At 51.9% G+C, this 27,571-nt stretch overlaps 3 protein-coding genes across 4 annotated transcripts; 1 reads left to right on the plus strand and 2 right to left on the minus strand.

Annotated features, from left to right (window-relative positions):
• Nucleotides 1–253: 253 nt before the first annotated feature.
• LOC120822405 (palmitoyltransferase ZDHHC3) lies at nt 254–5,744 on the plus strand. 2 transcript variants are annotated; one of them, XM_078106088.1, is made up of 9 exons: nt 254–503; nt 1,041–1,129; nt 1,300–1,373; nt 2,112–2,191; nt 2,304–2,365; nt 2,496–2,625; nt 2,746–2,818; nt 3,109–3,277; nt 3,476–5,744. In XM_078106088.1, exons 1-9 carry the CDS (start codon nt 379–381, stop codon nt 3,565–3,567), a joined length of 894 nt encoding a protein of 297 aa, XP_077962214.1. In that variant the 5' UTR covers nt 254–378; the 3' UTR covers nt 3,568–5,744. The 2 variants fall into 2 exon arrangements, with proteins under 2 accessions (XP_077962214.1, XP_040038007.2); XM_040182073.2 differs by having other exon boundaries at nt 257–503; nt 2,112–2,224.
• Nucleotides 5,745–9,306: 3,562 nt separating this feature from the next.
• Nucleotides 9,307–17,125, minus strand: irs4b (insulin receptor substrate 4b). The gene is made up of 2 exons (XM_040181311.2): nt 12,385–17,125; nt 9,307–10,906 (listed from the first exon to the last, which is right to left on the minus strand). Exons 1-2 carry the CDS (start codon nt 16,439–16,441, stop codon nt 10,902–10,904), a joined length of 4,062 nt encoding a protein of 1,353 aa, XP_040037245.2. The 5' UTR covers nt 16,442–17,125; the 3' UTR covers nt 9,307–10,901.
• A 1,259-nt stretch (nt 17,126–18,384) lies between these two features.
• On the minus strand, nt 18,385–27,564 carry gc2 (guanylyl cyclase 2). Its single transcript, XM_040181312.2, has 25 exons — nt 27,361–27,564; nt 26,435–26,813; nt 26,216–26,344; nt 25,948–26,127; nt 25,738–25,855; nt 25,347–25,648; nt 25,126–25,257; nt 24,949–25,052; nt 24,737–24,855; nt 24,545–24,629; nt 24,324–24,420; nt 24,073–24,189; nt 23,820–23,900; nt 23,567–23,743; nt 23,274–23,430; nt 23,027–23,176; nt 22,574–22,722; nt 22,228–22,391; nt 21,783–21,975; nt 21,528–21,702; nt 21,122–21,220; nt 20,911–21,005; nt 20,746–20,831; nt 20,365–20,465; nt 18,385–19,712 (listed from the first exon to the last, which is right to left on the minus strand). The coding sequence occupies exons 2-24, from the start codon at nt 26,762–26,764 to the stop codon at nt 20,366–20,368; spliced, it is 3,339 nt and encodes a 1,112-aa protein (XP_040037246.1). The 5' UTR covers nt 26,765–26,813; nt 27,361–27,564; the 3' UTR covers nt 18,385–19,712; nt 20,365.
• Nucleotides 27,565–27,571: the final 7 nt, after the last annotated feature.

The following is a 27,571-nucleotide window of genomic DNA, read 5'->3' on the forward strand; positions in this document are numbered from 1 at the left end:
CATTGTGGGACTAATTAAGGAATATCATCTTTGTATTTCACCTCGTTTTCATTATATATTCTTATTAAATATGCCATTTTATATAGTGACAACAATTATACTAATAATATACATTAGACTACATTAGTATTGGATACAAATTAAAGTTAAACTACAACATTCGGGCTCTATGATTCTGACAGTACATGACAACACATTCGATCAGACTTTCGAATGTTATTTTTTTTTTCGGGGGGGATTTCACAGTTTTTGAAATCAATTCAACTGACTCTTTGAGAGCTACATTTATTTCCCACGTCCCGGGAACGCGGCATCGGGTTTTCGACGTGACGTAACCCGGAAGCGGGATTGAACCGAGTGGGCGGAGCCCGGCGGAAGATGGCGTTCGTTCGCTGTCGGCGAGACCCCTGCGGCGTTATCTGTCTTGTTTTAACCTATTTCAGCGTGTTTTACGCGGACTACGTGGTCGTTCAGTATGTCCTCATCCCCGCCTACTCGGACAGGTCGGTGCTTGGTGTTCTTACGTCGCTCGAACCCTTTAAAAACGGACATGGCGGCCGCTTCTCCATTCAGCTGACAGTTGGACTGACGGCTCCTCGCGCTCCCTTTTCTCCGCTGTATTGATACGCGACGCGTGTTTTTATGACGTCAGCACGTATTTACGTGTGTTCGTGCGGTTGTTTGTAACGATGCTTTAGTGAAGGGAAACGCGTGTATTATTATATAGTAAATTTGGTGCCTTCGTATTTCACTGTATTCATTTTCATATACATCAGTACATATTTTAGGTAAATAATTTACAATTTACAAAATAAATAATATATGTTAGAAATATACCAAAATGAGAAAACTACACAAAAAAGTAAATATTTGAAAAACAGGTTAGTTTTGATGAATACCAATAAAAAAAGGTAGATTTGTCTCTTTGTTTGTAGTTTAAAGACTGACACACACGGATCAATGAACTAATAACAAATAACTGTTGGGAGTAAACAAGCTGATCCGTGCAGTAAGTTGTGCATCATGTGACCCTCTGACAGCGTGTGGTGCTCTCTGCACGGATCCGTGTTCAACCTGATCCTGCTGCTGCTGCTGGCCTGCCACGCCAAAGCCGTCTGCTCAGACCCCGGTCAGTGAGCGCGCACGCGTGTGTGTCTTCCATGTATCTGCAGCACGTGTATGTCGAATTGACTGTAGATGTTTTTCTGGCTTTGTTTTGTGTTTTTTGGTCAAGTTGCATTCAGGTGCAGACGGGCTTTACTGTGTCTCTCTGTATGTAATGCGTGTGTTGTGGTCCAGGCATGGTTCCTCTCCCTGAGACGGCCATGGACTTCTCGGACCTCCGCTCCCAGTCCACGCGCATGAACGAGCGGGTGAGTCTCAAACCACAAGCGCCTCGATTTTCACTCCCAAATAAAAGAACCCCGCTGACTATGAGTCCAGACATCTCAAGCGTGACGTTTGTGAAGAATTCGAGGGTTATAACGACACGAATCATGGAAAATGTGATCATTTGTCTATAAAGTTTTTTTTTTTTAATGAATCTGTTCAAAGTAAACAGTTTATTTGGGGCGATATTTTAAATGAGACGAGTAGAATGAAACTTTAAAAAGAAATAGTTTCAGTTACTTTACTGAAAGGGACCATTTGCTTCAGTTTGTACTTACCAAGTGAACAGTTGAAGGCCAGAAATATAAAAAACATTCCCTCACGCTGTATTTACACCGGCACTGAATGTGTATTTGTGTCCCGGCGGCTGTGCTCATGTCTGCTATTAAGTCCTTGTGCGTTGACCATGTTGGTGGATTTGTGTGACTTTCATTGGACTAACAGGAAGCACATGGCGTCAAACCCACTCGTAGTCTCTCTTCCTGCATTTAGATCACAGCGTCCGTCTCTCCGTCCGCCACACAAACTCATTAGTAACAATCACCTGTTGCTTATTTGTTCAACTCATCGAGGAGAAGTGGTGAGGAAAGGACACTAGGAGGCCATTGGAGGACTTGTTATTTCCTCCACCAGAGGACCAGAATGTTGATCGGATGGAGCCGTGCGGTTGCGTTGTGCGGTTGTGCGTTTGCGTTGTCTCTAAGGCGGCGGGTGTCTTCCAGGGCTGCGAAGGCTGGACGGTGTGCAGCCGCTGTGAGACCTACCGGCCCCCCAGAGCGCACCACTGCCGCGTCTGTCAGAGGTGTGTACGCCGCATGGACCACCACTGCCCCTGGTGAGGAAACGCACATCCACCCCCCCCCCCCCAAAACCCCCCCCGGTCTCTTTTCCCTCATGTCTTTGTTTGTGTTTAGGATCAATAACTGTGTCGGGGAGCTCAACCAGAAGTATTTCATCCAGTTTCTGTTCTACACCGGTGAGTATTTAATGTGCATGTATGTGCATATATGTATATGTACATGTATATACTAAATATATATACGCCACTATAAGCCCCCTTGCAGTAGCTTGAAGTAAAACATCTGGATCTCCTCCCCTGGCTGCAGGCGTGGCCAGCCTGTACTCCCTGGTGCTGGTGGTCTCCTCCTGGGTGTGGCGGATAAGGAACGAGAGGGGCGGCGACGCCGGGAGGGAGGCGGAGGAGGAGGAGGAGTCGCCCAGCAAGCACCTGATCGTGTGAGTCACGATTGACGTGACAAATGATGGTCTTTAAAAAGTATCCGACACAGACGGTCCCGCTGGTTTTGTGGATTCTGATTGGTCGGCTCGTTGTGTCCGGCGCTTCTCCTCCCGCAGCGGCCACTACATCATCCTCCTGGTGGAGTCGGTGCTGTTCGGCGTGTTCGTCGTGGTCATCTTCTACGATCAGGTACTTTAACTTTGCTCTTGCTCTTTTAGAAAGGCACTCCTTCGGTTACCTTTCACAATAAAAGCCCCAGATGTACGAGTATTTTACGTGATTCAGTTTATTTGCCTCCAGATGTTTTGATTAATGACTTTGATCACAAAAATCAACAAAGTCTATTGAGCAACACCTGCACAAATAATCGGATAAGTGGTGAGGTTTGTCCAAAGGCCTTCTGGGAGATGTAGGAACTCCAGCGGAGCCGTTTAGCTCTGGTCGTGTTCTGGATCGTAACTCCACCTTCTTCCCTCCAGCTGGTCTCCATCGTCACGGACGAGACCCCCATCGAGCAGATGAAGAACCGACTGATGAAGAAGGACAGAGGCTCTTCATCCTCGTCACCATCCTCCCCTCAGATGCCGCACCCCCCCACTCACACCCGCAAGCCCAAGCTCGCCCTGCTCAGGGAGGTTTTTGGAAGAGGTGGGGCCTTTTCTATTTATCTCATGGCTGTGCTCATCGGGGGGGGGGGGGGGGGTCTCATAATCATCCCGTTTCCCAGACACGGCCTTGTCAAAGAGCTGTGACACGTCACGGACGGTTGATGGACGCGTGACAGGCCTCCGTCAGCCGACCACCTCTTAACACCGAGGTCGTCTCCATGCGCTTGGTCCTCTCCAGGTTCCGTCTTCTTCTGGCTTCTTCCCCTCCACTCCAGCCCCCCCGCGGCCGGCGGCATCACCTACTCCGCCCTCCCCGACTACGACGTCTGACCTCTGACCCGTGAGGGCAACGCAGGGCGAGGAAAAGGCTACGATGTCTTCCCCGTTGTAAGAGGGGGGGGGGGACGAGGCTGAGACCTGTGTGTGTGTGTGTGTGTGTGTGTGTGTGTGTGTGTCTGATCCCAGACTCGGCCTCTTGAACAAGCAGGATGTTGAAGTATTTCAACTAGTTTCATCAAACTGATCCCAGTTGGTGTTTTGCTTGTTGGACATTGGAGGACCACTAATTAACGCCCCCCCAAATTGGGTTATAGATCAAACTTTTGTAACGAAGGGTTCCGTGTGGAACCATTGCACGCTAGACGGGTTCCCCATAGAAGAGTTCTTTTGGGGGGAACCGTGACAGATTTTAGGAGAAAACTGAGCATTTCCGGTGGAACCTTTTAATAAGATGTTCTACCAGAAAAGGGCTTTTTTAAAGGGACAGGATGCAGAACCCTGTGAGGTTCTAGTTGGCATGTTAAAGGAACTCTAACATTTTTAGAAGATATTTATTTGATTAACAAACACCAGAAGAAGTAGAAAAACTGATCTTTCAGGTTATTGAACAAAAGGAATTTATTTCTGTGTTTTTCGTGTCATTCTTGTTTATTCTGAAGTACAACTACGTTTGATGTGGTAACTAAACTGTGTTACACTTAAAGATCAGGGCTCATTTTTAAACTCCATTTATCCGTTCTAGTTATTCCGTAGAGAAATCTCTACCAATACGTGTAACGAGGGTCTGCACTGACTGAGGTTCTAGGCTGATTTGTAGAACTTTTACATTGAAACGTGGCAGAAGAACCCTGCAGGGGCAAAGAGAGGAACACTTTGGAGAGGTTCCAGCAAAGACAGGAACACATTGGAGAGGTTCCCGCAAAGAGAGGAACACATTGGAGAGGTTCCCGCAAAGAGAGGAACACATTGGAGAGGTTCCCGCAAAGAGAGGAACACATTGGAGAGGTTCCCGCAAAGAGAGGAACACATTGGAGAGGTTCCCGCAAAGAGAGGAACACGTTGGAGAGGTTCCAGCAAAGAGAGGAACACATTGGAGAGGTTCCCGCAAAGAGAGGAACACATTGGAGAGGTTCCAGCAAAGAGAGGAACACATTGGAGAGGTTCCCGCAAAGAGAGGAACACATTGGAGAGGTTCCCGCAAAGAGAGGAACACATTGGAGAGGTTCCCGCAAAGAGAGGAACACATTGGAGAGGTTCCCGCAAAGAGAGGAACACATTGGAGAGGTTCCCGCAAAGAGAGGAACACATTGGAGAGGTTCCCGCAAAGAGAGGAACACATTGGAGAGGTTCCCGCAAAGAGAGGAACACATTGGAGAGGTTCCCGCAAAGAGAGGAACACATTGGAGAGGTTCCCGCAAAGAGAGGAACACATTGGAGAGGTTCCAGCAGTGGTTGTGATGCTGCAGGAACATCTGCTGGTTACTGTGAGGCGATTCTGTTCATCCAGAATATTTCAACATTTTGCTTTCAAGCTGTTTGACGCCTTTCGCACTGAAGCAGAAGTTCCACGTTGTTGGAAACGCGCTGGTGTGTCTTCTCGCCGAGGGGGGGGGTCTCATGTAACTACTGGCAACCGCTCTGCAAACGCTTCTCCTCAGCAGGTTGGAACATTTGCACAAATACTGGTGAAGGGAAAGTTACAGCGTGCGTCCTGGATGAAATGAGACTTGAATTTAACGTGCGGTCAGAATGAAGCCAGAATGAAGCGGGGGGGGGTAGTAAAGTATGAACTAGTTACGGCACTGTAAATATTTTGTGTCCAGGTTGCGTCGCTTGTTTGAAATGCAGTTGATCTGTTATTTCGTTTCAGTTTCTTGCATTGTGGCTCAACAGGGTGCGCTTGTTTCTGTTCGCACCCCGCTGTGGTGTTTAACCCGACAGAGGGAAGGAATGTGTACAAACATCTAACATCCACGTTTGCTGACTAATTATTACGACGTTCATCTCCAGTGTGGTTTAAGTGTTTTTACCATGAAGGTCAATAAAGAGTCTTTATGTTGCCCTTCAAAACAAAACCAACAACGTTTAATGTCATGATGAACAAGTTTACAACTAACGGATGTTTTATTATTGTGATATGTTGAAAGTGTGACCTGTGTATTGTTCCTGATGACCTGCTGCTCTGACTCCTTCAACTGGAAGTAAAACAGACGTCTTTTAAACTTCAACGGCTCTTTTTTCCTGTTTGTGTTTGTTCAATGGATTCCTCATTCTCAATATGGATTCTGATATCTGGGTTAATCCGCACCTTATAAAGTCATTTTATTTATTTACTGTGAAAGCACAGCGACCTGTCGCGGCTCCGCTTCCACAGGCTCCTTTTAGAGGGTCGGGGTAGTTCATTCAGTATGTGGGGTGACCAGCAGGGGGCAGCACCACATCAGAGTCACCAGTATATGAGGTGACCAGCAGGGGGCAGTCACCAGTATGTGAGGTGACCAGCAGGGGGCAGCACCACATCAGAGTCACCAGTATATGAGGTGACCAGCAGGGGGCAGCACCACATCAGAGTCACCAGTATGTGAGGTGACCAGCAGGAGGCAGCACCACATCAGAGTCACTAGTATGTGAGGTGACCAGCAGGGGGCAGCACCACATCAGTCACCAGTATGTGAGGTGACCAGCAGGGGGCAGCACCACATCAGAGTCACCAGTATGTGAGGTGACCAGCAGGAGGCAGCACCACATCAGAGTCACCAGTATGTGAGGTGACCAGCAGGGGGCAGCACCACATCAGAGTCACTAGTATATGAGGTGACCAGCAGGGGGCAGCACCACATCAGAGTCACTAGTATATGAGGTGACCAGCAGGGGGCAGCACCACATCAGAGTCACTAGTATGTGAGGTGACCAGCAGGGGGCAGCACCACATCAGAGTCACCAGTATGTGAGGTGACCAGCAGGGGGCAGCACCACATCAGAGTCACTAGTATATGAGGTGACCAGCAGAGGGCAGCACCACACCACGGAGTCAGACCCAATCAGAGAAACACCGCTTTCATCATCAGAGTTCCGCACATGATAAAATAATGCACTCATATATTGTGTGCTTTAGAAAAAGGTGACATGAAAATGGCTCATCTTAATTTTTTCCAATAACATATATAGTAAAAATAACTATATACTTTACAAACATTAATCATGGATTATTAGGTTGTTCCTTCAAATAGTTAAAAGACCTTTTCAGATTATAGTGGTTATTAATAATTATAATCTTTTTAATATTTTATCTATTCTGCATATTGTAAATACTGGCAAAAAAGCATTGGTAAAATAACACAGACAGCTTGAAGTTGAAGCCACAGGTCGTCCCGAGCAGACGGAGAGAAGAGAAGCAGCTCTGGAGCCGTTTAATAAAGGCCTCCAGAGCTGTTTAGAGCTAAGTGGGCTGCTGGTTCCTGGAAAGACGCGCTGATCTTTTGTCCCCCCCCCCCCATGGTGGTGTTAAGCCCCCCCTGTTCCTGGATAGTGGAGCTCGGCTGCTTCCTAAATAGGAAAACCTTTGAGGATCAGAAGGAGGCGTCGGCCATTCTCTCCGAGACAGATGCCGTTTGCCGAGTGTCGACGAGGTCGGACCTCCCGCCGGGAGACGTGGAAGACGAGAAGTCCATCAGTAACAAAACCCGGGGCGGTCACATGCCGGTGTTGAAATGCCCACCCCCCTCCCCGGTCAGCAGCAGGTTCTCCCCTGATGACTGATGGCGTGAGCCGGTCCGGTGGTGGCAACAAGCAGAGGGGTCAACGTCTTCTATGGGATGTATGGGTTTCGGCAGGTGCCCCTTTCCGCTGGACCCGACTCAAAAAAATCACTCTAATAACGACTCGGTGTCTGAGACGCAGCAGAGCCGTCACGCTAAAGGCGGCGCTGCAGGTCCTCGTCGGCGGCGGTGAGGAGGAGTGTAGTGTGTTGCACACCTTGTTCAAGACACCTGCGTGGAAAACAGCCCCCCCCCATCGCCCCTCCCTCCGGCCCAAACCGGACTTTGATGTTGTTTTGACGGGTGGACTTTGGGACGCGACCTGGGGGAGAAACCTCCTCACCTGCTGAGGTGGCCTCGTGGAACCAGCAAGGGAGCGCTTGTTTTGTTGTCTCCGAGGCCGCAGGTTCCCTTTGCTGCTTTAATCGGTCGTGATTTAATGAATTAAGAGCTTTTATAAACAGAGTTTAATTTAGCAAAAGGAGATGTGATTTACTCAAAGTGAGAAGTCCTCTCAAACGGTCAGACGATGGAGATTTAAAAAGGTTTCTAAATGACCCGAAGTATCAAAAAGCATCTAAAAAAAAAAAGACATTTCCTGCTGAGATGCAGTACAATGAAAAGTACAACAGGTCCCCCGGCTGTGCAGGAGTATAAAGTACTCGTACATCGTGTACTGTTGACAGTAAACACACACAGAGGCTGCAGCGGTTACATGAACACATTTTTATTGCAATAGCGCTATCGAAAGCAAAAAGTCTTGATAAATATAAACACTATGCTGATGCTCAAAACACCTCCGCGTGCCCCCCCAGACAGGATGGGGACGGGGGGGCGCCGGGGGGGGGGGAAAAGAAGAAAGCAAGGTAAAAGTATTTACAGAAGGAGACGCTCACTTTGATCATCATCATGGGTGGGGGGGGGGGGCATCGTCTTCAACCGTTAACTTGTTACTACACAGCAGCAAATAAACTGTAATATAGTTACAAAAAAATAAACGTCGGGCAGAGGTCGTGACCCATTTCTTTATACAAATAACTGCAAAATGCCTTTGTACTCTTAAAAAAAAACAACCAAAAAATACTAGTAATGCTTCATTTTTACATTTAAAAAAAGGATGCTTACCCCCCCCCCCCCCCCCCCTATCTGTAAACTAGAATACAAAACAAAGCAACGGATTAGAGGAAGACGGACACCACCGTTCCCTCAGGTGATTCTTCATATATTACGAATGAGTTTTTACGCTTGAATTGTTGCCAAAACAAACAAACAAACAAACAAACAGATTCTTTGTACCTTAATCCAGTTGCGTCAGGAGGGCGACATTTTGCCTTTTCATCTCCGAGTAATGATTCAGATAAATGAAGGCGGATTCTTTCCCAGAATCCCCCAAAGTATCGAGATCCACCTGTTTTTGCCGTACGGGTAAAAAATAAAAATAAAAAAATAAAACTAAAACTAAAAGTAAAAGCAACAAGTCGCTTAAGTTTAAGCTTTTTAAACGGCAGTTTAATTATTATTGTATTTGTTGGAAACGGTGAGAAAATAACTCAAATTGTTTCCAATGTTCATACGAGATGCGTCGCAGGCCTCGATATAAATAATAATAATATTAATAAAAATAACGCCACCTAAACAAAAATATACGTCCTTATCCATCCCCTCCTCTTTGGGAGCTCCGTGCTGCAGCGTTTGGTTTGGATTCTTAACATCGATGACGTGGATGAGACGCAGGAAACGGCAACAAACATCTCCAGTTTGTCTGAATCTGTTATTTTGCATCTTTTCCGGTGAAACGTTTGAGGACTGAAGCACAAAGACGCTGCAGGACGCCGAGGTGCACGCGCTACTGGTCAAAGACAACACGCGTCCTTCAGTGAGACCAAGACGCCGCGTTCGACCAGAGAATTCGTTTTAAATCTCTAAGTGTTAGAACGGCGAAGACACCAAAACGTGGCGCTCTCCTTCGGGACGTCGTCGAGTTCAGCACTTTGTCTTCGACATATTTTAAATAAGGAAAGCTGGACGCCCGTTTTTGCAGGTTATGAATCTTTTATTCAACAAAGAAAAAAAGAATTATGGAAAAGTCGTATTCAAGTCGTCAAACTTTCATAACAGGCTGCTGCACGTGCACCGCGCGCCGCCCCCGGCCCCGCCCACAGGAAGTCAACCCGGCCAATCAGAGGAGGCCTCGCTGCTCCTTTAAAGAATCCTTTCAGATCCTCGGCGGCCGAAAGAAGGACGACGACCTCGATGCGTCACACAGACGAAAAGGGCAACACAAATAAAAACAACCTAAAAAAAACACTTGAAAACGGAACGAATAAAAAAATGCGTAGAAAGATTGAACTTCTGTTATTGAGCACGAGTCGAGTAGAAACGTTAAATGAAGGCGTACGAGTGTGTTGAAGTGTGTGTGTGTGTGTGTGTGTGTGCGATCGCAGTAGGACGAGTATTACCAGCACGCTGCAGCTCGTTACTGGAAACCTCTTTACGTCACTCGGTGACGTAGGCCAAAGCGCGCGTGTGTGTGTGTGTGTGTGTGTCTGTGTGCGTCACCAACAGCCGCTGACAAAGAGCCCAAATGGGAGCACAGCGCAGCTACCAGGCCTAAATAGGGCCGCATGACTTGCTGCATGTGTTGTGAGAGCGTGCACGTGCGTACGTGTGCACGCTTCACTTGCAGAGATCTATTGTGTGTGTCTTTGTGTGCGCGTCAGTCTTAGTGTTTGCATCCCAGTGCCGAGGTCTGTACTTTGTGCTTTTTTAGCTTTCACAGCATTGTATGTTTGTGTGTGTGTGTGTGCGCGTGTGTGTGCGGCTCTCCCTCGCTCACCTGAAATGTGCGACGGACCTTGTGAGGTAAAACTGAAAGGAGCCGATGGAGCGTCCGATCCCTGCAGGCCACTTAGTTTACTGGTTCCTTCATCTTAAAGGGATAGTTCTGCTGGACGAGAAGGTCCACGCTGCTCGCCAGCAGGGCTAGTTAGCTTAGCATTGGGGTGGCTAGCAAAGCTCGGTAACTTTCACGTTTTTGCCAAATGGTTCAAATAGAAAAAAAGAGGTTGAACTGTCCCTTTAAAACACGGAGCGGCCTGCAGGAGTCGACCAAAGAAATGTATCCGAGTATTTTGTACCTATTGCAACAAATAAATAATCAACGTTGTACCGAGGGAGTAATCCATTAAAAAAATTAAAATAATACATTCTGTACTTCAGCTGTTTGGTACCGCGGAGGAAGGATTGAAAATGTTTTAAAGCGACGTGAAGTTTGTACCATAATGCCTTTTAGTATCCAGCCTCCCTTTTTAATACCGTGTGGAGAAGCAGCAACCCCCCCACCAAAAAAAGATACCGTCCTCTGCCAGCATCCATTGTGATAAAAATGAAACCGACCACATATATGCATATAAAAAAACAAAAAGAAAATGAAAAGATGACGTACACGTCCATAAGTCATCTGCTGATTTCTGCATCCAGAGAGGAGCCGCTGCTCAGTCTGAAGAGGTCAGAGGTCAACGGCCGCTGAGGAGGAGGAGGGGCCTGAAGGTCTCAGGCAGAGTCAAGGCGGAGAGATGATGAAGAGGGGGAGGAGGAGGAGGAGGACGGGGGGGCTCCAGCATGCCGTCAGTCTGAGGGAGAAAAGAGAGAAAGGGTTCATCTTCAAACGAATGCTTAAATACCACATTTATAAACGTTAGTGCTCAATGGAAGGGGGGGGGGGGGGTCGTGGTGGGGGCGGGAGGCCCTGAATGACCCCCGCCGATGGCCGGCGTCCAGCTGAGAGCGGGGGGCTTTTGTGTGACGCTACAATGTGAGCAGCACGCTACAATACAGGCGCTTTGACTGGAATGCTGCTCTGTTTGGGGGGGGGGGGGGGGGGGGGCACGATGCACAGACTCAGCACAGCCCAAAACACCAACAAACGGGGGGGGGGGGGGGTTAGGCAACCTGGCAACCCCGAAAGAAGATGTGACAGCAAGAGGAAGAGTAACACTTTCTGTTCTCCGCCAAAATAAAACCGAACTGGTTTTTGGGGACAGTGATTGTTTACACGAAGACAGGGGGACAGACACAGACAGAGGGACCAGTTTGAGGTCTCTCGGGTGTCTTTGCATCCAGTTGTGGACAAAACACCGACCTGAACTAACACACACACACCAACACTGACCAATAATAAAAACAACAATAATAACAATAATGTTATTTCAATTCAATCGGGGGGGGGTAGGGGGCTTAAATGTGTCATCTAGTCCGATATAAGCGCTCACTTCCACGTGAGACGAACAAACGCAGAAAAACGTCCACAACTCCGGGACGAGTAAATCTACTCGAAAACAGCAGAAAACGCGTCACATGATGGTTAATAATTCCACCATCTGTGGGGAAATATGTGGTCATGAGGGGGGGGGGGGGCACCACACACTGGGTCCTGTTACGAGCCTCCAACCGGCCCCATAAATCCACGGCGGGTCTGGAAATAGAGACGTAAATATAGACAGAGGCCTGGGGGGGGGGGCTCCTCTCACACCTCAGTGGTTTCTCCCACTAACCCCGACCACCTCACAGACACTTCTAAGGGGGGGGGCACCTCTGTGAGGAGGACGAGCCCGTACGCCTCCACAGAGTGCGAATACTTTATTAAACATGAATAAAAGACATCGTCCCACCTGCAGCATTGAAGGGATTTGAAGAGTAACGGCAGTATTAAGGAGCCACATTGGTTGATTACTTGAATCTAAACTGAACGTCTTTTTTTTGGATCGTAATTTCAATAAAACAAGGAATTGGAAGCCGCCTGTTTCAGATAAAGCATAAAGGTCCATCGTCTCTATGGAAACCACACATTCATGAGCAGAATAGGAACTTAAATAATGGGGCAGAATAACAGCAATGAAAACATCCCTGGACCAAGAATCCAGGTGTGTGCATCTGCTTTAGCTGAGAGGAAGCGATGTTTTGGGTGTAGTAGATGTTTGCACCACCCCCCCGCTGTGTGCTTTTCTCTCTCACACACACGTTTCACAAGCTGCTGTGTGAAAATAATAAACATCCAAATACGATTCCTAGAAGTTTAAAAAAACTAACAATGGGTGTTGGAGGAACTCACCCTTGGTTGTCGTGGTGACCCGGTCAGGTATTGTGAAGTCTATACTGGCGTAGGTGCCGTTCTCCGGCAGAGGCGCCGTCGAGCCCGCGTTGGCGGCGGCGCCCGCCCCGCTGCCCCCGTCGTCCCTCAGCTCCAGGGCGATGTAGTTCAGCCCGTTCTGGTAGCCCACCGATATGTTCCTGCACATCCTGCTGGCCCCCGAGGAGGAGGAGGAGGAGGAGGAAGAAGGGGTCACGGCGGCCGAGCCCATTTCCCTGGCTCTGACCGGAGCGTGGGGGGGCGGCAAGTCCCCCAGACCCTCCATGGACATCCACGTGCTGTCAAAGGACGCCGAGCTGGCCCACCTGGAAGCAGGACCTTCCGATAGGTGCGGACCGCTGGCGGCCGCGGGGTCGGCTTGCGTCAGGTGGGCAGACGAGGGGGCGGTGGGGGGTCCTCCTCCTGAGGGGGTCGAAGTGGTGGAGGACGTGGAGGAAAACGTCTCCGAGCTGTGCCTCCTCCGGCCTTGGGGGTCGGCGCGGACCACCTTGGGCTCCGGTTGTTGCGTCGGCGGGGGAGAAGCGGGGGCGGGGGAGGCCGGGGGAACGTGGCCGTAACGACCCTCCATCACGCAGAGGTGCTGCAGCACGGCCGTGGGGCTCGTCTGCGTCCGCTCCCCCCTGCTGGGGTTGAACGTCATGTCCGTGTAGTCGTCCCCCATCGACCTCCAGTGACCTCCGGCGGAGACTCCGGGGGAGGCCAGCGCCCCGGGGTTGCTGGCCAGGGGTCGGATGTAGCTCGGCGGGTTCCAGGGGGCAACGAGGCTGGGTCTAGGGGACTGGTTTTTGCCCAGACACCCGGCGCCGTCTCGCTGGTCCGCCGCCACGTCCACGCTCATGTAGTCCTGGTGGGGGGAGTGACGGCGGTCCAAGGAAGGCGCGTCGTCTTGGCCCGAGAGGGGATAAGCGGGGGGCTGCTGTTGGTGGGGGTAGTGGTCCCCGAACTCGATGTTGATGTACTCCCCGGGACTGGAGGGCCCCTCAGACGAGCCGACGGCTGCGGGGACGGTGGCGGGGACCGACGCGTCACCGACCCGCTGCGGGCCGTGGAAACTCCTCCTGCCCAGAGGGAGGCGGTTGGGCCTCGCGGCGCGCTGGTCGGCCACTGCAGCGGTTGTGTGGTGAGCCCCGTATGGCGGCGGCGGGTGAGAGGGAGCTGGAGCGTTACTACCACTACCGCCCCCGCCCTTCTTCTCTGGTGTCAACACGGACGCCATTGCCACAGACGAATAGACCGGCTTGGCGGGAGAGCTCATGGGAACGTAGTCGGCGTACTCCCTCTCATCTCCGTCTCTGGTGGGGGCTTTGTAGGAGCGAGGGAGGGAGAAGTAAGGGCTGTAAGACTTAGGGGGACCCTCCGGCGTGCCGGGCGTGAGATACCCGCTGCTCCCTTCGTTGGAGGGCTTGCGCCCGCCGCCGCCGCCGCTGCACGACATGTCCATGTATTCCCCATTCTCGGGCCTCTCCGCTATGCTGTCGGTTGCGCCGGAGCTGCCGTGTGGGCTCGGGGAGGGGGAGCTGCTGCCGCCGCGTCCCGGGAGCATCATCATGTAGCCGTGGGAGTCGGTGGAGGACTGGGACTGCAGCTGTTGGTGGTGGGCCGAACGGGGGCCGAGGGCCGGACTGTGAAGCTGGGGGGAATGGGAGACGGGGTGGGCGTAGGAGCCGGGTTGCATAGGCATGTAGTCGGGGGGCGTGTCCCGAGGCGACGCCGCGGCCACGCCACATAACATGGGCATGTAGCCGCTGTCTTCCTTGGCGGAGGAGGAGAGGAGGGGGCGCTCGCCACCGGCCTCCGTCCGGGGCAGCGTGGAGGGGCGGCTCTGCTGGCTGTGCTCCGAGCAGGAGCTGTAGTCGGAGCGGAGCGACGAAGAGGAGGAGGACGGACCGCCGCGGAGCAGCCCGCTGCCAAACGGCAGCGCCGCGTCTGACCCCTCCTCCAGCGACAAATTTGTCTGGGTCATTTTCTGGTAGACCGCCACTCCCGAGCCGCCGGTCACGCCGCCGACCATTCTGGAGAAGGAGTGCGCCCGTCTCCTCAGGGACGAGGAGGAGGGAGGATAGCGCTCGTCCTCCGTTGTGGACGTGCTCTCGTCCCGCGGCGTGTCGCCGCCGCTCGCGCCGAAGACCTCCCGGTTCCAGCCCATGGCCATGTAGTCGTTCAGGCAGTTCTCCTCTCTGATGGGCGGCGTGTTGCCGAGGGAGTCCGGCGTGTTGCTCCGCACCCGGAAGTAGCGGAAGTCGCCCGGGCTGGAACCATACTCGTCTGAGGAGTTGAAGCCGCCGTCGGACGGGGAGCCACATATCGAGGCGCTGGACGGGCGGGTCAGCGTGTCCGAGACAGAGCCGTGGCCGCTGCTGGAGGACACGCTCACCGGGCTGGTGGTGGAGGGGAAGTGGGACACCGGCAGCGAGGCGGAGCGGGCGTGGCAGGTGGACGCCACCCCGGCGATGGCTCGGACGTAGCGGCTGCCGCCCGTGCTGGTGCCAGCGTTTCCTGTGGCGACTGCGCCCCCGCCGCCTTCCTGGCGCCCGTGGTGGGCCCGCGTCGTATTGAGGTGCACCAGGCTTCCTGTGATGGACCGGAACCGGTTCATGGTCCCCTCCCCCTCGCTGGACGTCCGAAAGCGATACCCGCTGGCTCCGGAGCTCTTGCTCGACGGCGGCGTGCCGACGACAGACTCCGTCCGGGACCGCCGCTGCAGCCCCGTCTGGCTCGGCGGCAGGTTGCCCAGGTGGCGCCGCGTGGTGATGAACGGCATCGGGTTGGAACCCGACGACTGGCTCTTGCTCCTGGGGCGAAACTCGGCGAAAGCCTTCAGGGCCTTCATCGTCTCCAAGATGGTCTCGTGCATGCTCTGGGCCACCACGGAATCGTCCACCTGCATCCATATCTCGCCGGGCCCGATGGAGGAGGAGCGCCCCACCTCGATGAAGAAGAAGCTCTCCGAGTGTCCGCAGCGCCGGATGTTCATCAGCTGGAGGTTGACACAGGGCGTCTCGGAGTTCAACTTCACGAGGTGAACGGTTTTAGTCGAGAGGCAGAGCCGGTGAACACCCGTGAGGTTTTTGGTCTGACCCAGCCCTTTGGGTTTCACGTTCACCTGCCACACCTCTTTAAACACCGTGCCGGGCGTGACCGTACCATACCCGTCATCTAGATCATCAGAGTCCACGTGCCCCTTCTTGCCCTCGCTCATCAGCTCGCTGACCGCCACGTACCAGTCCTCCTGCTCCTGCTCGTTCTCCGCCACGATGGCAAAGTACTCGTCCTTGGTGTACAGGGCGATGAGGTGCTTGTTTTTGGAATCCGCCCTCTTGTTCACCGTGAAGCACTGGTAGAGGTAAATGACCCTCCTGGGGGGGGAGGCGCCGCCGCCGCCGCCGCCGCTCGAGGCCGTCGCGGCGGCGGCGGCGGAGCGCAGGGTGCTGCGGAACTTCTTCTCGCTGTCGTAGTACTCCAGGCGGCTCGGCCCCAGGCGGCTGGCGGCGCGCAGCACGAAGAACCGCTTGTGTCCGTGCTTCTGCTTCCGCAGGTAGCCGCACTTGCGAACGTCGTCCACGGCGTCCGAGGTGCTGGCGACGCTCGCCGCCGCGTATACATGGCCGCCGCCGCCGCTGCTACTGCCGCTGCTGCTAGCCGCTAGCTCCTCGGCGGTTGGTACCTGGCTGAGCGACGAGGGGGAGGCTCTCCTTCCCGGGCACTCGGCGCTGTTGTCCCCGGAAAGATGCTGCTGCTGCTGCTGCTGCTGCTGCAGCGGAGCCAGCTGGTGGTGGTGCGGTTGATCCTTTGGCGGCTGGTGGTGGTGGCCGACGGGGTGATGGTGGAGCGGGTTGGACGGCGGTAAATGCTGATGGAAGCGCAAGCCGCCGCCGCCGCCGCCGCCTCCGAGGTTAATTAAAGGGGAAGGGGGTTCCCCGTCTCCGTTGGCGGCCGCCGACTTCGTCCCCACGTCCCGCTGCTGCGTCTCCACCAGCATCGCCGCTTTGCCCTCCTGGTAGTTTGTAAAATTAGCCATCGGAGAACGCAATCAAAGGTCACTTCAGCGGCGAGCTAATCCGAGTGGACCTAGACCCCATTCTGGTTTTTTCTCTTCTTGTTTTTTTTTTTTTTTGGAGGCGAGCTCCCGAGTGCGGCTAGGCCAGCTAACGTTCACTCGGCGCGGGCTCCGATTCCTCCCGAAACCGGCTCTTGTTGTTCGGTCTAACAAATACAAAAAGGCACAGTCCACGTTGTCCTTTTTTTTATTCCGGAAGCGAGGTTATCCAAGCCGGACCTTTATCGCGACATATATCCCACCGTGTGCAACATGACCACGCTCAGCCGCGGGTCCTATAATCGGGAGGATCTAGCTAGCATGGTTAGCATTCCGTTCCCTTCTCCCCCTGTTCACATCTCTATGGGGCCACAGCACAAACAACACGTGACCCGCTGCGTCACGCACCGAGCGGGCGGGAACAAAGAGGCCAGCGCGCGTTGCGATTGGGTTGTCGGCTTGAGTGGCGTACGGCGACGGGTCATGTCAGCCAATTGCTGCGGGACACTAGTGCCCGCGCGTCAATTGACGTGAGCAGTTCCCGATGACGCGCAGCAGATGAGAAACGAGGCGGTGACGCTGTGGGGCTGATCTGGAGTCTTTTGTTAGCCTCTCTGGTGACTGTTTAGACGTAAATGGCTGATCCCAGAGCGGGATGCGGGCCAACAGGAGTCTCCCCTCGTGTCTGGGAGCAGAAAAAAGGTGTGTGTGTGTATATATATATATATATATATATATATATATATATATATCTATATATTTTTTTTCTTCTATATATATACTATAAAAATAAAGATATCCAGTAAGGAATTGATACATAAATCCATAGCCTGGTAAAATATATAATATATATAAATATAAACTTAGTTTTAATTACAATTACAGTCTACCACTTACTTCAGTGTCTTTTATTCCCCAAAGGTGAGCTCTCACTTGTAGCTTCAATTCATCGTGCTTTTGGCGATCTCATCAATGTTGTGGCAAAAATGAATGAAAATTCAAATACAGTCAATGTGCTGGCTCTTCACCTCTTTAGACAATAAATCGTGTCGTTTTATTGCACTATAACCCCCCTTTTCCCCTGTATATGAACACCAAAAACAATCACGGGAAGCATTGACCTTAGATCAACTAATGCTTTTTATGTGGAAATGATTTTCAGTGGTATGATCCTGGAATTGATTCAATTGTTTTTGTCAATCAGCTGATCAGATCAGGTGACGGGATTAGTGGCCTACAGAAAGTTTGGGTGAAGTGGTTTTCTTTTTGTGTAGCTGTAGCTGTTCTTCATTCAATGTTTATTTACATATTTATTGTATTTAATATATTTTAGAGTCGGTGCTCCCTAAGACACATGGAAATGCTGGGTGAAGAAGATGGCACGTAATGTTGTTTTATAAATATAACCGTTAGATTGCTGCTTCAGCTCCTGTGAGATGAAGCCCACTAAAAATGGCAGAATATCACCAATAAACATTAATTCACGTGATTTCGTTTCGTAAAGCCTCTGTTTCGCAGCTGTGTTTATTTAGATGACTCTTGATAACCTTTTTCACGGACCCTCTTCTCTGTTGCTCCCCTCCGGACCGGATATGGGCGGGGCACAGCGCCCTCTGCTGGTGGGGGCGGGGCCTCGCAACGACCCGCGCTATTGTGGCCGCAACAAAGGAGCACAGCAACTGAACTGAAACACGCAATCGCACGCATAGGAAGCACAAAGGAAAGCTCGCTTCCTTTTGTCACTGCTGCAAGTTCACAACGACATTTAAACCGACTCACACTTCTTTGTGACTGTGCACGTGCTCAAGAGTAGTGTTTGCAGAGAGTATAAGTACAGGCCGTGTATGTTTCACGTCTCCTGAAGTGTGAAGGTGGTGGGAAACTGAAACCACTTCCTAAAAACAAAATGCAGATTTATTGGAATGTTTCAGTTTTAAAGTTGCTTTATTGCTAATAAAAGTTTCCACAAAACAATGTGACACAACATTAAGGTGGTTATTTAATAGGTTTTGGCTATTCGTGCATCGTTCCAGTTTAGTTTCATATAGGGTCCCTTTGTCTTATTCCCTTGTTTGTGCTTCAGCGGGGTCACCGAGGGTTCGATTCCCACAGCGGCAGCATGAATCTGGGTGGGCGAAGCGGTTGAGCGGTTTCAAGGTATTTGAATGCATTTAAATGTGCGAAATTAGAGCCCTGCTCTCTGTGTGAAACCTTCCTCGGTGAGAAAAGGATTTTCAAAAAGCAAAGATCAACGCAGATATGGAAAGATGTGGCTGTTTTACATTATTGGTTCTGGTTTATAAATACATAGATATCTTCCATATGAGGACTTTAATTATCCGATCGGACTGCTGCTCAGGACGTTTCCCTGGATAATCCTCATATAATCTCCCACTTCTCACCATGCTGTAATCCCTCACGTACTCCTCTGTATTCTGTATCACTCATAATCTATATGCTGCCCCTTGGCTGCCCCCAAACAAACCGCCCGGATACCAGAGCAAATCCTCCGTGAGACTGTCTCTGTCTGTCTGTCTGTGTGTCTGTGTGTCTGTCTGTGTGTCTCTGTCTTCCTGCAACCCGCTAACGTACCACAGCGAGTCACAGGAACCCTTTCTAGTAATCTAGTAAAATATTGTAGCAGGTAAATATCACCTGATAAATAGTGCGTTAAATGACATGAGACATTTTTAATTCACAGTTCAACACACGTTGAATGAGACCAATGAGTCTGATTCTACTTTTTTTCTAGGCAAAATGTCTTAAAAATCATACTTTTCTTAAGCAGAAAGACTAAATCAATTATGGTATAATAAATTTAACACTTTACTGGCAACACAGAGAAGTTCTTATTTCATAATCAAAAACAGTGAAAGGATTAAATAAAATGAACAAAAAGGAAATTCCTCTTCACAAAAAAAGAAAACTGATCCCCAGCTGTATATTGTCATCGTGTCGGTATCTAGGCAACAAAGAGCTCCGCCTCCTTAAAGTTCTGTATACTACCAGAGTCATTAGTACTACTACTACCACAGTCGTTAGTACTACTACTACCACGTAGTAGTATGCCACAGAAAAGTTCAGTACCTCCTCAAACATAGTACCTCGTGTGCTGTAAGCCAAAAGTACCAGATTGTTCCCCACATCTGGTCAGTTGGCGGGACAGCGTGTTTTGAAAGGTTCATTCTGACCCACAATCCTTTTCAGAAACAACGTTCAGATGAATCGGCAAAAGTCTGGAAGCGGTTCTTCTCTGTGGAGTAAAAAGGTCATTTAGGGAGAAGTTCAGTTGATGGGAAATTAATCCACGAAGAAAAGTAAGAAAAGTGATTAAATAATCTGTATTCAAATGATTGACAGTCAGAGCAAAGAAAGCTTTATGAAGGACCGGTATAGTTAAACTGTTATAGTAAATAAATGACAGAGCACACACACACACACACACACACACACACACACACACACACACACACACACACACACACACACACACGCACAGTGAGGATCAGCAGGGATAATCCTGCAGAGTTTCTAGGATGCCATCTGTGGCTTTAACAAAATGCATCTTCTGTTTAGCCACTAGAGGGCGCTCTGATTCACAGGACGGGTTTTATGTCACACACACTCGTTTCCTTTCCTCTCCTCCCTCCTCTGTTTTGTCCTCACCTATTCACCTCCAATTCTCACTTCTCAGTATATTATGGTATTTTTTCAGATTAAGCCGTTAAGGATTAAAATAATCTCTTTAAAATTCCATCTGCAGCTTTAAGATGAATGTTTAGTTTTTCAAAATAAAAGCATTTCTTTCCCCATCATTGAGGTGGTGAAGGTGCAACTGAAGGCAAACGAGCCGCCGTGACACTTTGAGAAGAGTTTTCCATAAAGAAAGCAGTGCGTGACATCACCTCAGTGTTTCTTCTTGGCCAGCTGTTCCTGTCGCTGCTTCTCGGCTTTCACCTTCTTGTACTGGGCGATCTCAGCCATCTGCAAGCCGTGGGCCATTTGCCTGATGGGACGAAGGGAAAAGGGTTAGGCTACACGGGTTGGGCTGGTGGGAGTTTTGGTAGATTTGTCTAATTATTTCATTTTGGTTCCAGTAGCTCGATGTTCTTTCCCCTGGTGGACCAAACCAAGCTAAATAGTTGTGTTGCCTGATCCCAGTTGTTTTCTGTTAACAAAAGTTAATGTTTTAAGCGTCTGTGTGCAAATTCCACCGACTTGGTTCTCGAGATAACCTGAGGAGAACAAAAAGGGGAGAAGAATAAAGCAGAAAAAGTGGTTCCTACCCGGATTTGACCTCTGGAGGAACAGGAAGAGGATTGTTAAATCCGTCTTTTCCCACGAGCCAGAAGGTCTCCTCCATACCTTTCCCCTGGGAGGACACACACACAGAGCGGTGACCCACTGCACCTCCACCACATCCAGGTATCTCCACTAGAGAAGCCTCCTACCTTCACTTCTCTCTTCCCTCTCAGCTCCACCTTGTAGCCCAGGTTCAGGTCCTGCAGGATCCTGGCGGTGCTCTGGTGGATGTGGATCCTCTGGGCTGCAGGAGAGCAGAACATCACAACAGTCGCTGAGGTCCCAGCTCTAACATCTTGACTCTTCTCATGTTCCTAGTCCGATTCTTTCACCCGCGTGCAGTCATTCAGTTGTGCTTACGTAATCCGCTGGACTCCATCCGAGAGGCGGTGGTCACCGTGTCTCCAAAGAGACAGTAGCGAGGCATCGTGAGGCCGACCACGCCCGCTACACATGGACCTGTGACACACACACAGAAAACAGAACCCTTTTTTAATGTCAGACGTCGCCATCTTGTTCCTTTGGTTGTCGATCTGTACTTTTGCTCATTTAGATTTTCTTTTTTGGGCATCTGCATCTTGTTTTGATGGTTGTCACGTGAGTTTATTTGTGATTGTACCTTTTTAATCTATTTTGAATGTCGTCATCTCGTCGTTTGTTCTGTTAAACACTCAACACGCTCCACGGAATGGTTCTACCCGTTGGTAGAGGACAAAGTTCACCGCTACTGGCTACCACGACCTTCTCCCCGCCCCCCCGGCCTCACCGGTGTGCAGCCCGATCCGAATCCTGACGGGCACGTCGGGCATGTGTCTCATCTTGAAGGTGCCCACGGCGCTCAGGATGTCCAGCGCCATGTTGGCGATCTCCGCCGCGTGGCGGTTGTCGTTGGGGACGGGCACCCCCGACGCCACCATGTACGCGTCGCCGATGGTCTCCACCTGGGGGCGGAACGTAAAGGGTGAGGGCCCGCGGTGATGTTCCAACAACGAGGAGATGAAGGGGGAGCGGAGCCGGGCACCTTGTACACGTCGTGGTTTCCGATGATGGCGTCAAAGATGGTGTAGAGGTCGTTGAGGAGGTCGACCACCTCGATGGGCTCGCTGTGCGCCGAGATGGTGGTGAAGCCCACAATGTCGCTGAAGTAGAGCGACACGCTGTCAAAGTGCTCCGGCTCCACGGTGCCGCCCACTTTCAGAACCTCGGCCACCGACCTGCGGGGACGATCGAGACGTCCCGTCAAGAATGTGGACTTTTAGTAACATAACATAATTCAAGTAGTTCTTCATTTGTTGTTATTATTATTATATTTTTCATCTAATGTAAACTTCCCATTGGAGTCGTTGTGAGGGACTCGCTTCCCCTCGATCTACAAACATACGTCATCTCTTCTACGACGTCATCGCGCCAGACCCGATGATGTCATGGCGGGAGGCCCGGGGTCCTCCCGCCTGTGTTTAACTCACGGAGGAAGCATCTGAGTCAGCAGCTTCTCCGTCTTCTGTTTCTCGATCTCCAGCTCCTCCGTCCGCTCCCGGATCAGCTCCTCCAGGTTGGACGAGTACTGCTCCAGCATCCTCAGCATGGAGTCTATGATGTTGGTCTTCTTCCCTTTGTTGATGTTCTTAAACTAAAGAGGAGGGACACAGATTATTCAAATAGACCTTGTAGTTGAGATGAGGCCTTTTCTAGTGGGGGGTATGCAAGCAGAGGCCCCAAAAACAGCCACGCTAAAAGGACATTTGGCAGCATTTAGAGAGTCGGTATGTTGTGTTGAATGAAGCGTAACATCTCCAAAAGCTTCACGCCTACCTGGTCGAAGACCTCCTCAAAGCCCGGCCTCTTGTCCGGCTGTTCGTTCCAGCACTGTTTCATCAGCTGGATGCACTCAAGGGGAGCGAAGTCCGAACTCACCACCGGGCGAAACAGCGGCGGAGGCTTACGCAGCTTCTCTATTATTTCTAAAATACAGAGAAACATGCGCTCAGACGTTGATAATATGCTAACAGGCCCTGCTAACGTACCAACGTTTAAATGCTAAAAATCGGCAAGATATTTCAACCGCGTGGTAGCGTTGGAGGGAGCGTGTGGATTACCGTGGCCGGTTGACTGAATCTTTAGCATTAGCCTACAGAAGAAATCAAAGGACCTTCTGAGAAGGTTCAGCTTCGTTCAAGAACCACTGCGAACCAAACAGGAGCAATTTTTTGCGGCGTGTTCCGCCTGAAAACTCGCCACTGCATTAAGCTTAAGTGGACGTCTTACCTGTGGTGGGCATGTCCATCATGCAGTAGGGGGCCCCTCTCACCACCACCTCCTGCATGATGATGGCGAAGCTGTAGACATCCCCGCACAGCGACCCGTGGAGCTCCGGCTGGCAGCCCCTCAGGATCTCCGGAGCGGTCCACAGCAGCTCTGCGGAGACACACGGCGCCGCGTTAGCTAGCGTAGCTACAGCCTCCGCGGGAGGGACGGCTCCCCAACCCGAGCTGCTCTCCCGTCTCCGTCTCACCTTCTGCAGGCGGTTCCACGTAGGGGAACCTCTGGGCCTCCAGCACCTCGTTGTAGCCGTAGTCGGTGACCTTGAGGACGAAGCGCCCGTCCACCACGCAGTTGCGTGACTTGAGACGGGTGTGGGACACGCCGCGGTGGTGGAGGTACTTCATTCCCTGGGGGAGATAATGACGGAAGAATCTTTATACACGTTATTCTTTAACTTTTTCAACACGAGACTCTTCCTTCTAACGCTTTCTGTGCAGTGATAAATTAATTGAGTAATTAATTAACCCTCCAAGCCTCCCTGACCTTAATCAAATCCAGCAGCAGCGAGGACTTGAACATCCAGTCCAGTTTAACGTCATCGTTCAGCAGAAGGTCCTCCAGACTGCCCCTGGAGCAGAACTCCGTCACGATGGCGAACACGCCGCAGTCGTGGAAGAAGCCCAGGAAGAGGTTCACGTTCTCGTGGCGCATGTCCTTCATCTGCGGAAAAAGCGGTGTTACAGGATGGCGCGCTCATGGGATAAGACGACGGACGCCTTCTTAGATTCTCACGGACCAGTTCAAACACGTGGCTGGTTTTGGGGTTGATGCTGCGGAACAAACCGTCGGGAAGTCTCTTCAGCCACGCCCAGTCGCCCTGCGGCAGAGAAAAGAACCAGACGTCGATCAAAGTAACAGCTGCATTCTCTCCGGTGACCACCAGCGGGCGACTCTTTTAGGGCGGGGCTTCCTCGGGATTGACATTCCCGGAAAATCTGTCCCATTTAGCCCTCGTTGCTTCTCCTGAAGGAAGAACGTGGTGCCCTCACCTCGAAGACGACGATGTTGGAGTTCTCGTAGGTGGCAGGTGATTGGGTGGAGGCCGGCGGCGTGGCGTCCGACAGGCTCTTCATGGCGCTCGCCCTGCCGTCGTCCAGACTCAGCTTCTGGAAAGGGGAGACCGTTCAGGGCGCGGCCTAAAGAGATCTCCGCTCGAGTTTGAACTCATTGTGGTATTTTAAGGGTTCAAGTGATGGACGGAGCGCTCAGATGAGCCACTGCCAATCAAGGAGGGGCAGACCTTGTTGCTAAGCGACGGGTTGATAAACGTGACGTCAGCCAGAGTCAGCAAGATCCTGTTGGGACCCTTCAACAGCAGGATCTGATTGACGCGTCGCCTAGGCAACAACAGACAGCCGGTCGGCGTGACGCAATTCACGAGTGTCCGAAAAACTGATTTATTTGTGATCGGTAATAAGTGAATATATGAAGGAAATTCCACGCAAACGGGGGTCAATCTACCTGATGCAGTAAACAAACGCCACTCCGAGAACGAAGGCGGCCGTCGCTCCGAGGAAAATGAAGATGGTGGAGAACGGATCCACGCCTGGGTCAGGGAAAGCTTTTAATAACTCATCTCATTACTCAAAACATCAGACTTTAGGTTGTTAAACACTTGAGTGTGTGTTTGTGTGTGTTGTGTTTGCCCCTGACCCCCCGAGCAGAGAACTCCACGCGTAAACCAGCAGGACGAGTCCTTCCTGGGTCCGTAGCCGCGAGGGAAGTGGATTTCTCGCCCGATGAAACGCACCGCGCCGGCCTCCATGTCGATCCTGTCGTTAATCAACCCGATCGGGTTATTCGACCAGATAAGGAACAGAACCGTGTTAAAGTAAAAGAGTAACCTGAAATAACAACGCCTGGACCTGTGAGTGGGCTTCAGCTCCCAGGAGACTCCGTCCGTGTCCAGGATGAGGAAATCCAGCAGAGCCGCTCCGGAGTCGCTGGTTCTGATCCGGTGGCTGAAGCCCTGCGCCGTGAAGTCACACATGTAGTTCTTCCACTTAAGTAAATAAAGTCGTTGCCGTTTTAAGTATTATCACCTGGAAGTCCATGTTGGCGGCGTGTCTCGCCAGGTTACTCCCGGACATCCGCTCCCCAGCTTCCCGCACCCGATTCACCGCGTGAGCCACGAAGAGCACGGAGCTGTACACGGTGCCAAAGAGCGGAGACACCTGAGGGGGGGGGGGCAACACGGGATCAGACGGACCCGCCTTGCTCGGGGGGCATCACAACAGAAAAAGAGGCCCCTCCCACGCCTCACCTGCTGAGGCTTCCAGGTCCCGCCCACCTCCCCCCTCTCCACGGCCTCGCCGTAGGCCTCGTAGAAGGACGCCCCCGGCGAGTCGGCGGTGACGGTGAGCACGGCGTCGTACGCCCGCAGCAGCTTGCCGCTGCGCCTCAGGGCCGGGTAGCTCACGTTGCGGTGCGGCAGGCTGTAGAGCAGCGCGTCGTACGGCACGAACACCAGCGAGCCGTCGATCAGCCGCATGTCGTAGGCCGCCTCCAGGAGCCGCTTCTGGGCCCCGCCCCCGATCAGAGCCGAGTGCATGCAAAGGACCACGACTGCAGGACGGGGGACACCGCGCTCGGGTTAGGGGACAGAGGTGCCTGGTCTCACTTTGCGGCCAGTAAGCGAAAAAGAAAATAATCACGTCGTATTTCGCTCATCTCGCGGAGCTTCGTCAGAGTCCGCCTGATGGCGAGGGGCGAGTTCTCCATAACGCTGACCAGGCGGACCGGCAGGCCGTGACTCCTCAAGGAGTCCGCCACCTGGACGGGACGGATGAAGTGGGCGAATTACTCAACTCGACTCGAAGACAAAATGGCAACGAAGGAGGAGCTTCATTGGGCGGACTACCCACCTTGGAGCCCGTCTCCGCCCACACGTCCTCGGAGGAGGAGATGACGGCCACGTGTGCCCACCGGAAGTAGCTGATGAGGCTGAGCAGCACGCGCGTGGGCCTCGGCGCCGAGTGGGCGAACGTCGGGTGGCTCCGGACGTCGTCCAGCTCGTGGCCGACGCACCCCCACGGGAACAGGGCCTGGGGGGAGGAGCCGTGACCGTCAAACAGCCGGAAACCCCCAAGGTACCCTCTGAAATGTCGGATCCACCCCCCCCGGGCGACCTACTTTGTTCCAGCCTTTGCTGAGCATCGACGCGGCGTCGCAGTAGGCGGGGTTCGCCGGGCCGATGAAGCCGGACGCCTTGGTGTGGAAGCCGAGGAACCTCTCCAGCGCCCTGGAGGTCTCGCACGGCTCCTGAAACGATCGACGGAACGGAGCGATCAATAACCGGCTGACCTCACCTCACCACCACCACCACCACCACCGGGCGGGCGGGGGTCGCACCTGCAGCAGGACGAAGTCGAAGGCGCCGCCGCGGGACAGCGCCGGGTCCCCGTTGACGCGGTCGACGGCCAGCTGCGCCGCCACGGCGGGGAGGGCCTTGGCAAAGAGGGGGTCGCACCCCCAAGGACCCACGACCCCGACCCGGAACCAGGCGGCCTGGGCGGAGCGGGGCGGCGAGCACAGGGAGGCCAGCAGGAGGAGACGGAGGAGGGACGGCAGGAGCAGAGCGGCGGGAGAGGACATGTTGGTGAGGCAGAAGGGAGGAGGAGGAGGAGGAGGTGGAGGAGGCCTCCTTCTTTGCGGCAGGAAGGCACGTCGCTGAGGCGCCATCTCAAGGTTCAACCGCTCACGTGGACCAGCAGGGGGAGGGGCTTCTTCCCTGGAACCCCCAAGGAGAAAGGTCAGAGGTTACATGTGCTGATTATTGTATATTATAAGTTGGAATAACTTAAAAATGGAAGAAATACAACTAAATATAAGAAAGCTCGACATGTAGATTTAAAGTAAACGTAACTTACTAATAGTTATATTTACTTATCGAGATTCTTTTAAGCAACATTGTATACAGAGGATTGGATGCAGCAGGTCCTCCATCACCACAGTGGGTGTAGAGAGAGTCATCAGCTCGCTCTGCGTCAGCTACAACGGGATTATCGACGGTAATCATAATCCAACCGGGCCCTGAAGTAACCGATCATGGTGATTCTGCAGCTTTTATTTTGAAAATACTCAATCTGCAGCTTGATTTTAAGACACTCAATAGCCTCAAAGATGCGTGTGTTTTATCGTCTGAAGCAGTAAATGTTTTTTTAGTGGTCCTCAAACAGATGCTGCACAGCTGGAGAATCACTCAACACTTATCTCGTAACTTGTTGTTGTTCCATAACACGCTTCCTGTGTGATCGTTCCCATCGAAGGGCTCCTACCATGTGTCCAGGAGACGAGGCGAGAGCAGGTCTGGAGACTTTCTCCTCCTCCCTTGTTGTTCTTCGTCCAAAAGGCGAAAGCGCCGTCCATCTGTAAAAAGGGTGTGTGTGTGTGTGTGTGTCTGTGTGTTGTTCGCGACGTGTGACCCGTCCTGTCAGATTATATCAAATCCAATCAGCACCTCTGTGGTTTAGAGCCGCACTGACTGAG

This window comes from Gasterosteus aculeatus, chromosome 7, assembly GCF_964276395.1.
Source record: "Gasterosteus aculeatus chromosome 7, fGasAcu3.hap1.1, whole genome shotgun sequence".
Classification (NCBI taxonomy): Eukaryota; Metazoa; Chordata; class Actinopteri; order Perciformes; family Gasterosteidae; genus Gasterosteus; species Gasterosteus aculeatus.